The 12,728-nt window shown below is 39.1% G+C and overlaps 1 protein-coding gene across 4 annotated transcripts in view; it reads right to left on the bottom strand.

Annotated features, from left to right (window-relative positions):
- ATP9B (ATPase phospholipid transporting 9B (putative)) overlaps positions 1–12,728 on the bottom strand; it is a 206,763-nt gene that overhangs the window by 151,542 nt on the left and 42,493 nt on the right. For all 4 annotated transcript variants that reach the window (XM_082641455.1, XM_082641453.1, XM_082641454.1 and 1 more), the window contains one exon: positions 8,015–8,073. In XM_082641455.1, the coding sequence (XP_082497581.1) occupies positions 8,015–8,073 (59 nt within the window). The remainder of the gene's footprint in view (positions 1–8,014; positions 8,074–12,728) is intronic.

Genomic DNA, 12,728 nt, shown 5'->3' with positions numbered 1-12,728 from the left:
ACTGCCTTATAAAAAAATGATGTCCTCCCTATCAGACTAAGTGACCTAGAAAGTGAGGACAGTGTTCTTCCACCACCTTACACAAAACAGAGCATATTGAAAACAAAGCACTTAATAAATGTTGAGTGAAAGAATAAATGTACAACTAAGCAAACAAAACCCCACAAATTTACAAAGCAGAAAAGGAGAAAAACTCAAAGGTCACTATTCATACATTTATTTAATCACTATTACTAATATTAGTATTAATTAGTATTACTAATAGTAATTAGTATTAATTAGTATTACTAATTAGCATTAATTAATTAGTTGGGATAGATGTACAAACTAAAAGAAAAATATAATTATAATAAGAATACTTCACATAGTTTCATGAATTATTTATATTCTTTAAGACCTAAGTTAAGATTTATCTACACACAGTAAAGAAATGAACTACTTGTCAGTCAGCAAGCAACAAAAACAAACGTAAGTTGTTAAAGCTGAAAGAAGATATGCTGTAGAATAGAGCTATTATTTCTAACATTTCTTTAGGCAATTGTTAAGACCTAAAGAACCTTTAGGTGAAGGGGGAAATCACAATGGAAACTAGAAAATATTCTTAATGAAATGGTAATAAAAACTCAACATATCAACATATCATGTGTGGAACACAGCCGAAGTCAGGAAAATGATAAGAGGAAAATATACATGATTAAACTGCATACAACAGAAAAGGGAGGCCAAAAATATACAAAGGACTAAATATCCATTTGAAAGCAGGAAAAAAAAAAAACCCAGCCAATAAATCCCGAAGAAAGTACAAGGATGTAAACAAATATAAGAGCAAAATTAATGACACAGAAAACAGAAACATACATACCAGTAACAAACAGCAAGAAGGTAAATATTTCTTTAAATATGCCCATTTCGGTAATATGAAAAAACTAGCACTAGAATAAAACTGATAAAAGATGGGCAAGCCTTCTAAACAAAAAACTGTAAAACATTAATGAAAGAAGTTAAATGAAGCCTAAGGAAATAGAAAACACCATGTTCTGAAATTAGAATATACAGTATTGCAAAGATGTGAAGTGCGCATACATTGACCTATACATTCAACACAAACCCAATCACAATTTTAACATTTTTTTTGGTGGGAAATGACAAGATATTCCTAATATTTACAGGGAAATGCAAAGGCCAAGAATGACTAGACAAGTGTGAGAAACAACATGGAGAGTTGTCTGTACAATATAACAAAACTAAATATTAAAATAGAATAATTAAGACAAAATGGTATTCCACTAAGATGGATGATTATATTAATGAAAAAGCAGAGAATCCAGAAGTCGGCCCACACAGCCATGGACACCAGATTTATGAGAAAGTTGGCACTGCAAACATCTTTTCAATAAACAGTGCTCAGAAAACTGGATACCCATGGGCAATGAGAAGAGATAATACCTGGCCTCTGCTTCAATCGAAACAAGAAAATCTACTCCAAACGAATTATACTTCTAAATGTCAAAGTCAGGGACTCCCCTGGTGGCACAGTGGTTAAGAATCCGCCTGCCAATGCAGGGGACACAGGTTCGAGCCCCGGTCCGGGAAGATCCCACATGCCACGGAGCAACTAAGCCCGTGCACCACAACTACGGAGCATGCGGTCTAGAGCCTGCGAGCCACAACTACTGAGCCCATGTGCCACAACTACTGAAGCCTGGGCGCCTAGAGCCCGTGCTCCGCAACAAGAGAAGCCACCGCAATGAGAAGTCCGCACACTACGATGAAGAGTAGCCCCCACTCACCACAACAAAGACCCAACGCAGCCATAAATAAATAAACAAATAAATAAATAAATAAATAAAATTTTTTTAGATGTCAAAGTCAAAACAATAAAACCTAGAAGATAATACAGAAGAATGTTTTCATGACTTTTTGGTAGGAAGAGATTTCTTAAACAAGACTCCTTCCCCCTACCACCACAATTTAAAAAAAACTTATTACAGTTGTGAAGATTAATAAGGTTGACTTCATTAGAATTTTTCTTTGAATGATAATATATTGAATTCATTAAGCATCTCTGTTCCACAAAGCACGCTAGGAAGGAAAAGATATTCACAACATAAAACTAATAAAGGACTCCCATCCAGAATACTTGAAGGCCTGCAAACTGTTAAGAAAGGATAACTCTGAAGAAAAACAGCAAGAGATTCTCACAGGCTTTTCCCAAATAAGAAAGATATCCAAAATCATATGAAAAGGTGTCCAACTTTGTTAGTCTTTACAGAAATGCACATTAAAACCACAACCACCATGTACAATTTGGAAATGGTAAACTTAAAAGGTTGGCAATGCCAGGTGTTGGCAAACATGAAGGAATGGGAACACTTACTCACTGTTGATCTGAGTATAATTTGATACATCACTTTGCAAAATCATTTGCAGTAAGTACTCAAGTGCAACATACACACTCACCCCAAGACCCAACAAGTCCACTCCTCAGTACACATGCAGCAGCAATGTGTGGACATGTGAGCCAGAAGACATGGTCACGTATGACCCAGAGGTATCACTCCTAACAGGCAAAACGTAGAAGCAACCCAAATATCCACCACAGTAGAATGGATAAAAGGCATACTATGTAACCACGACATGAATGAATTACAGCTGCACACAACAAAATGAAGACTCTCATAATCAGGACTGGGTCAAAAATAAGCACCCATCCAAACACAGCCCCATCCCACTGGATCTTCTAGGCACCCTTGTTGAAAATCTGTTAACCAGAAATTTAAGGCTTTATTTCTGGACTCTCAACGTTTAATTTGTGCCAATTCCATACTGTCCATATTGTAGAAAGTTCTGAAATGGAGAAGTGTGAATAGGCCAATTTTGTTCACATTTTTAAAAACTGCTTTGGCTGTTCTCAATCTCTTGTATTTCCACATGAACTTTAGAATCAGCTTGTCAATTTCTGCAAAGAACTCAGCTGGGATGTGAAGAGGGACAGCACTGAACCTGTAGACCAGTTTGGGAGTACTGACATTTTAACGTATGAATATTTCTAACCCATGAACCTGGGACGTCGTCCCGTTTATCCAGGTCTTCTTTACTGTGTTTTAACCATGTTTTGCAGTTTTCAAAGTACAGGTTTTGTCCTTTTGTTAAGTTTATTCTTAACCATGATTTTATTTATAAGTATTTTATTCCCTTGATACTATCATATCATACATGGAAGTTTTCTCTTAATTTTAGACCATTACCCTTTATTCCCTTATCCTGTTTTATTTTCTATGAGGCATTAATAAATACACTAGAAACTTCAAAATAATTATTGGATACTTTTTATTTTTCCCTCCTCTCAAGACTCTGAGCAATATAGGAGCAGGGACCTGTGTTTTCTTAACATGAAATTACCATGGTATAATGTACAGCAGTTTCTTGGACCATGACCCGTTCAGGATATCTGAACTGTTTCTGAGTTTTGGCTATCATGAATAATGCAGGTATAAACTTTCATGTTCAAGCTTTTGTGCCAATCTAAATTAATAGTTACCTGTGATAAAGGTCCAAAAGTTCAACTGCTGGGTCAAATGATAGTTGTATACTCAGTTTTTTAACAGACTGTCTAATGATTTTCCAGAATAGCTGTAACATTTGATATCCCCACATGAACTGTATGAGTGTTCCGCTGTCTTCACGTCACTGCCAGCATTTGTGCTCTCATCATTTTTCATTGTAGCCATTCTGCTATATGCGTAGTGATACTTCACTGTATTTTCATTTGCATTTCCAGATAACTAATGATGTTGAATAAACATTTCATATGCTTATTTTCTATCTGTATGTCTTCTTTGGCTAAATGTTCCTTTATTTATTTTTTGCCCATTTTCTAATTTGATTTTTTTTTTTACTGTTGAGTATTAAGAGTTTTTACATATTCTAGATACAAATCTTTGTGGATATATGGCTTACAAATATTTTCTCCCAGTCTGTTTTTCCACCATATTCACATGTTCTTTCACAAAGCACAAATTTTTAATTTTAATGATGCAATCTATCAATTTCACCCTTATATGCATTGTGCTTTTGGTGTCAAGTCTAAAAACTATTTTCCTACCCTAGATTCTGAATATTTTCTCCTGTTTTATTCTAAAAGTTTTACAGTTTTACATTATATATTTAAGTCCCTGGTCCACTTTGATGTAATATCTATATAAGGTGTGACATTTAGATTATGGTTCATTTTTCACCCATGGATGTCCACTAGTTCCAGCCTGTTTTGTTGAATGGCTATCCATCCTCCATCTTAATTGCTTTTGCACTTTGTCAAAAGTCACTTGAGCATATTTGGGTGGGTCTGTTTCTGGGTTCTCCATTGATGTTTCACTATCTTTGTTTCTACCCTTCTTCTGCACTATGTTAATCAATATAGTAGGAAATATGCCTTAACGTTAGGAGAGTGACTCTTTTCACTTTATTCTCCTTGTCAAGGTTGTTTTTGCCATGTTAGGGCCTGTGCCTTGCCAAATTATTTTTAGAAAAATCTTATTTTGTCTTTAAAACCAAAACAAACAAACGAAGAAAAAACCTTGCTGAGATTTTGATACATACATCTGTGTAAGAATTCAGTTAGTGTTCAGGTTTCCTTATTAAGCTGAGAGATAATCTTTGGAATTTCTCGCTTCACCTTGCATGCATATAGGATCATCTGACCGTGACTCTGAATGGTCCTACCCTCCCAATTTCCAGGTACATGTCAAACACATACTTCTCCTAGGCTGAATCTGAAACTGGAGAACTAGGAGTTTAAACCCAGATGCAGTGAACACTGAAGGCCGCATCATCCTCTTTCCACTTTCTGTCCCAGGCTGCTGCTGCTCTCCCATGTTCTACGGCTACCGACATCTATAACACTGAGCCAAAGCTGATTAGCATTGTTCTTGTAAATACCCATAAAATGAATATCGATGTACTGATTTTAATTCCATGTTAAGATAAAAAATTACAACTATCCTATAACATAAAATCCACCATGGAAATACCCAAACATTAATTTATAAATAGGAATACGGTCAAATAAAAGAAAAATATGGGGCTTCCCTGGTGGCGCAGTGGTTGAGAGTCCGCCTGCCAATGCAGGGGACACGGGTTCGTGCCCCGGTCCGGGAGGATCCCACATGCCGCGGAGCGGCTGGGCCTGTGGGCCATGGCCGCTGAGCCTGCGCGTCCGGAGCCTGTGCTCCGCAACGGGAGAGGCCGCAACAGTGAGAGGCCCGCGTACCACAAAAAAAAAAAAAAAAAAAAAAAAAGAGAAATAGCTTTTCTGGTTAGTGATAAGTATTCCCAGAAGTCTTAAATAAAAAGCAGAAGGACAAAGCCATTTGCTACCACATCTCTGCTATTTCCTTATGACGATTATATCAACTGGCAAGAAATACCTTTTATCACTATAAAAATCACAAAATTGGTTTGACAAATACCATGAATCTACTACTAAAAATTTATCATTTCCCAGTAGTTACTGGAAACTATGTTATCAAACTTCAGAATACTCAATGTTTTCCAGGGAAGTAAAATATATGAAAAATTTTTATATGAAAATGAAAGTACAATTGGCAATATATAAAAAACTAAATCAGGTAAGTGGTGCCACCCCTATTTTTTAGTATGCAGCAGTGCTTCCTTAAGGCTAGTGAAGACATTTTATAAGTCTTCCCTCTAGCTTTGCTACCAAATCTTTAAATTTCAGAGTAGCACAGGATACCACACACATGCTCACATATATGTAACACTGGTGCATCATCCACAGCGTGCTATCCACTGGACACGGAAATAACAAACAAACACAAAGAGGTGCAGCTCCACATCAAAGGGAAACCTTTACCTGGATGTCTACAGAGGCCTATGTCACTCACCAATCTTTCTCACTGATGGAGAAGACACCTGTGAGGCCAGAGAGACACTGAAGAGGAACACCCAGACAGATGTAGATCTACACAGATGTAGATCTCTCTTTCACATCTACCTGTATGACTAATGAGATGGCCAAGAAGGGTGCACCTGTTACTCAGTAAAAATGGGAGGACTGAGGGAAAACAGGAAGGTGAGTGTACTGCGACGTCAAACTAAACAGCAAAGGTAAGGGAAAAAAAGGGTAAATAGGAAAGTTAAGGAGGAAATAAGAGATGAAAGAATGAAAAGGCCAAACAGTACTCATTAGATTCACGAAGAAGATTCTATCCTAACCTGACACAAGAAACACGAGACATCCTCCTAAAAGTCAAGAGGAAAACAAAAGGTGATGGGGCATCACTCTGGAGTCTAGGTCTCGGAGACGGTGCAACCTTTCTGCTGGCACTCACACTCTCTCTTTCCCCCTCCTGCTGGCAGGCCGGTGGTGGGCTGCCCAGTGTAGAGGCCCATGTGGCCAGGAATGAGCGTGGCCTCAAGCCAAAAGCTCGCAGAACTGAGGCCCTGAGTCCAAAGAGGCACCAAGTCCTGCCAACAACCCCAAGAATGAGACTGGCATCAGCTCCACCCCCGTGGAACTTGGAGGTGATGGCTACTAGGCTGACACCTTGACACAACTTGACTGAGAGCCTTAAGGGAGACCCAGAGCCAGGACATGCAGCTAGGCTGCACCCAGATTCCTGACCACAGAAACTTGAGAAAACAAAGGTTGCTGTTTCTTAGAAATTGCATCAAAATTTATATGACTAACATATAGCTCAGCCATCCCTCTTGTCAGCATTTATCCTATAGAGTCCTGCAAGGATGTATGTACCAGAATGTTCATTATAGCACTTCTCACAGAAGAAAAGAGAAACCATCCAAAATCTAACAATGGATCAAAAGTTAGTAACTTACAGTATCCATATAACTGAATATTAAGTAAGTAAGTTGCAAATCAGTATGTTTAATTTTGTCCTTTCCGTAAAATCAGATAAACACAGCCCAGAACGTTCTCTGTGTACAGATTACTGCAATGAGATGAAGACCGCTTTCCTCTTGAGGAGGAAGTCTCTCACTCAACCTCCCCATGGGCGGCTCAGGCTGGGTATGTTCCCACGGGTTCCCATGTGGATATCAGCTGGTACCAGGGGCTCACACTCCTCTGTAAGAGGCCTTATGAAAACCTCTCATTCTATATTTTTTAAAATGTTGTTCTAGAGCCTTAAAAAAGGGAAAACAAAAAGACTATGCCCTCAGTCACTGTTACTCAGGCAGAAACGCTTCTCCACCAAGGCAGACAGCCCAGGCCTCCAGACTCCAGGCCAGTAGCAGCCTGCCGACGGCCACGTCTGACCACTGTGGGGTTTTTAAAATGGCTTCTTCCTACATTGACCTAAACTTTTTCTTTCTAATCCTCTTTTGTTTCCATTTACCTTTCCCTCGTTAAGGTTTTTTGTTTTGTTTTGTTTTGGTTTTTTGTGGTACGCGGGCCTCTCACTGTTGTGGCCTCTCCCGTTGCGGAGCACAGGCTCCGGACGCACAGGCTCAGCGGCCATGGCTCACGAGCCCAGCCGCTCCGCGGCATGTGTGATCTTCCCAGACCGGGGCACGAACCCGTGTCCCCTGCATCGGCAGGTGGACTCTCAACCACTGTGCCACCAGGGAAGCCCCCTCGTTAAGTTTTTAAGCCATAAGAATTAATATCCAATAATTACATATATCTGTCTGTAAAAGGAAGCTCTAGAAACAGAAACATATTCCATTATAAATAGGTTCTAACTAATACAATTCTTTGGTCAAAAGATATAATTCTGATAATGCAACAATAAACAGTTAACATGTCTTATTTTAGACAAAATATGACTACCTACACCCACTGAAATGTACTTTAGCAAAACAGACTATACAAAAACCTATATTTTTTTCTTCACATATATCAAACCTTACACAAAGATGTTAAGATTTAAAATACATGTCTCAAACAATTTCCTTCGGATTCGAAAGTTACTTGCACTCAGGCTAAATGTTCATAACTGGCATATACATGTCTAAAATATATTAAAAATGCATCAACCTTTTCCACTATGATGAGGTCTCCAACTTGTATGTCTGAACTCTTAACGTGCACTTTACCTTAAAAAAAAGAAGAAGTAGAATCAACTCAAGGAAATAATAGCATAACAGAGTTAAACTTTCAGTTGATAAATAATACTTTAGAAATAACTTTGGGAGAAAAAAATAACACTTTAGAAATTTAACTATACTTATACGTTCAAAATAAATTTATTTCACATACACACAGTCGCTGAAAGCTTACTTCTCCTAGTGAACTCCCAAATACAATCAACTATCCCCCAATAAAAGACGTGCGAGATGGGGGAAGAGGATTCCATCTGGAAAGTTCTTCCCACATCTGCCATTATTTCAGGTCTGAGTCAAGTTACGGATGATCAAAAATATCATTAAATAAAATAATTTGATGACTGAAGCTGAGTATCATGGAGATGTAAAATCCTTACATTAATATTGTGGATGGCACTGACGGGCACATAACTGACAGAAAAAAGAAACGAAGAAAATTACATGTAAAATCACCCTCCACTGGTAGCTTTAGAGACACAGGTCAGGACTGAAAACTAAGGTCTAGAGATTTACACAAAAAGTGATGCTTCCACATGGTATACTGTGCAAATTCTTAAATTGTCTCTCTAGTATCTAGTGCACTGTAATCATTTACAAAATCTAACACACAACATCTACATCATGTTAGTGCCACAGAGAGGAGGTGAGAAGCTGGCGTGGACAATGGGAGATGCCGTCCTGAAGCAGCAGCAAGACTTGGCTCAGTTCTCGCTCCCTGTATCTCCTCCCTCCCTGCCTCCCTTTGCCCCTCTGTTTCTCTCCCTCCTTCCCTCTCTCCCCACCTCCCTACCTTGGTCTCCCTCCCTCTGTCCATCTCCCTTTTGAAACCAGCAACAGCCTATGGATCTGCCTTTACATTTTTGTAACTACAGTTTTGACATGGGAAAAGGTCCACTTCTTTTACATTCAGTTTATTCTGAAAGCTAACAGAACAAGAGCTAAGTTCATATTACATTATCAAATACTAACATTACCAGTCATTACACTGACTTTTAGACCAATTCAACTTATTATAAAGGCTTATTTCCTAAATACCTCTTAAAGCAGCTGCGTTTCAATAGAATCATACCAGTTCCTAACAATTTGTTTTGAGGATATCAAAAAGTTTTGTAAATATTATATTTTTGCTGTTATATTTTTCCATGTTCCTCAATTATACAATAAATACATAAGGGCTGGAGTAACTTTTCAGGGGGGAGATGAAGCTACTTTTTATTCATATTATAAAGTAGCAAAGTTCTTTAGAATTGCATGTGAAGCAAATCTTATGATATCTTCATAAGTGATAAGTATACATCAATTAGTAGCCAAAAAACACTTGCAAAAGAATGTCTACTTTAAATCTTTTTTTTCAGCTGGTCACTTCAAGCTTCAGGTCTGTACTCCCACTATTATGTTTTTTATAGCTAAGCATCAGGCAGTAAACACATATTACTTATCTCATACCCCCTGAGTATTAACTCAGCAGAATTCCTGTCTTATCATTTAATTTTATTTTCTCTCCTACTCTCCAATCCACTTTTCCTTCCTTCTGCTTTTTTACATTTTAATAGGCACATTTAAAAAAGAGAGAAAAAGAAATGGTTGCAGTCATAAGATGTAGTAAATGTAAATAATTTTAAGCTATTTTGAAACAAAGAAAACGCATCCTTTTTTGACTCCTTAATCAAGACCTTACATTTCTGAGAGATTTATTATTCTCTCACATGGTAATAGACACAATTTATATTTAATAGCCTTTAATTTTTAAGGCATTAATTGTGATCACTATTCATTTCTATGGAACTTACTAGCAATTACATGTTTAAGTAAAACAGTTTATGGTAAAATGCACTGTTGCAAGTTCTCAACTCTTATACAATATTACAACATGAACAAAATACGAGAAGGCTAAACACAGCACAGTGTCAAATCAGTATGATAATCTGCCTCACTTATCTGTTCAAAGTACACATTTATAAATTTTGAAGAATTGGTCAAATTGTTCAACAGTTCTGAATTCTCTAATAATTCTAATCTTGTGTTCAGGGGACTGCCTGCACTTCCTTTACAGCCTTTGTCACACGAACTCACGGACTTCTTCTCCGTTCTCTTTCCCAAAGAACAGCGAAGGCATCGGACAGAAAAGATGGAGGAAAGCCACCCACTCCCCATGCACCTGTCCAGCACTGACAGCCCAGCATCGTGACCTTCCGCAGCCTAATCTGCACAGTCCACGCCTCCACTAACGGTTTGATTTCTGGCCACCCTTTGTGAACGGAACTGATAGCTGATCCTAGCTAGCAACATGCTAATATCAGAGTTGGAAGAGACTGGTAACAAGAGATATTCCTGAAGTTTTACAAGTCACAGCACAGAAGACACACAACGGCCACCTGCTCTCACAAACCAATGGAACCATCAACAACACAAAGTTGGGGGCCTCCCTGGTGGCGCAGTGGTTCAGAGTCCGCCTGCCGATGCAGGGGATACGGGTTCGTGCCCCGGTCTGGGAGGATCCCATATGCCGCGGAGCGGCTGGGCCCGTGAGCCATGGCCGCTGGGCCTGCGCATCCGGAGCCTGTGCTCCGCAACGGGAGAGGCCACAACAGTGAGAGGCCCGCATACCGCAAAAACAAAAAAAACAAAAAAAACAAAAAAAACAACACAAAGTGTTTACTGAATGGGCGTTTAAAATTTAGTAACTTCAGAGCTACACTTGATAGAAGCAAGTTCTAAATATAGTAACAAAGATACTTCGACGTGTACACCAGTATTCAAATCTAATGAGTTTTCCTTAAAAACATCCTACTCCATTTACTGTCAAGTACGTACTCAGGAAGTCGTACCTCACCAGCCTTTTTCTTTTGATGAAATAGTGAATAGTGACTATTACCAAGTAAGGTAACAGCAGTCCTTTCCTCTCTCTCAACTACTGCAGGTAAATCCTTCCATTCAATCCTTCTTCTAGCAATAAATGTTCCCTGCCACTATGCCTCAAAAGTATGATGGCTTATGTGCTCCTTCTCACGGGAGGCAAGCATCTAGCTCACTTGCCCCACGAACCAAGTTTGATTGGCTCCTCCGGAGAGAGATGAAAAATCACTCCAAGAACTGCTCCTCTTCCTGCAGAGCGTCTAACCACGCGCCCTGTCTACCACCCTCACTGCCACTCGTCAGCGTCACCTGCAGAGATAAGACACAACTAAATGGTCGCCACTGTTACTATTTTCTGAATTCAGCATAATTCCAAACGAACTAGGTGAAAAATTAAGGATTATGTTCATCCTCACCCCAAACCCTCCATTACTGGACAATTACTTAGAAGATAATCAAATTTGCAGCACGTATACACATTCTTCACAACTGATCTCAAATTAACTTTCCAGCTTTACCTACTGTCTGTGTTTCCCTTTGCTCCTGCTCTTAGTCTGGCACCTTATCCTACAACCGTGTGAGGCCCTTGCTTATCCTTACAGGTTCTCTGCACTTGCTGCTCCTTTTGACTGAAACCCCTCCCTCCCCAGACCTCCTTAATTGCACAGCAAATATAACCCCATGAAGCCTTCTGTAACCTGTATAAGCATCAGCAGGATTTTATACACACTGCTACACAATGTGCTTAAAATGCTATAATGCTATAAATATTCAAACACCTGAGTGTCTACCAAATTTCAGATCCTGTGCACTTTTAGGACATTGAGTTTGTTCTTCGCAAATGCGTATCCAAACTTAACCCATTTTAAAAGAACAGAAGGAGTTGATAACTATTCTACTCCTAATCAGTTAAAATGGGTCAAATGCCAGAATGGATTAAAGAGAGCATAACCTTAAAAACCACATCTAACTAGACACAGACATTACCAAATAAGGGTGAAAATGTATTAATTACTTATTTCCCAACAAAACACACACAAGGAGATAAGAGTGAAAGATAATTAAGCAACTTTTTTAAAAAGCACTTGATCGCATATAAGGAGCCCTCTAGAAGGTCACTTCAGATTAACAGGTATTGCTTCCTGGGCAGACCACCACCCGTGACATCAGCAGGTTATTGGGCTTGTCTTCATTATTTGGGTGGGAATGGCATTCTCCCTCAACTCTCTCACCATTTTAAGTAGGAGTCTAACTTAAAACAGATTATGAAGCAAAGTGGGTAGTTGGGAAACAAGTTTTATACTATACTATATTATATTATATCACATCGTATTATATTAAGAGAGAGACCTATACTCTGAAAAAAACCCAAAATATTGCTGAGAGAAAATTTAAAACACTTAAATACAGGAAGAGATATACCTCATTCATGGATCAGAAGACTTAATACTATTAAAAAGTCAATTCTCCCCTAAATTTATCTATAGATTCAATGCAATCCCAATCAAAATCCCAGCAGGCATTTTTTTTTTGGGGGGGGGGGTACGCGGGCCTCTCACTGTTGTGGCCTCTCCCATTGCGGAGCACAGGCTCCGGACGCGCAGGCTCAGTGGCCATGGCTCACGGGCCCAGCCGTTCCGCGGCATGTGGGATCTTCCCGGACCGGGGCACGAACCCGTGTCCCCTGCATTGGCAGGCGGACTCTCAACCACTGCACCACCAGGGAAGCCCTCAGCAGGCTTTTTTAAAATAGAAATTAACAAACTGATTCTAAAAGTCACATGGAGGGA

Source organism: Mesoplodon mirus (genome assembly GCF_964341445.2).
Source record: "Mesoplodon mirus genome assembly, chromosome: 13".
Taxonomy (NCBI): domain Eukaryota; kingdom Metazoa; phylum Chordata; class Mammalia; order Artiodactyla; family Ziphiidae; genus Mesoplodon; species Mesoplodon mirus.
This window is presented reverse-complemented; position numbering and strand designations above follow the sequence as displayed.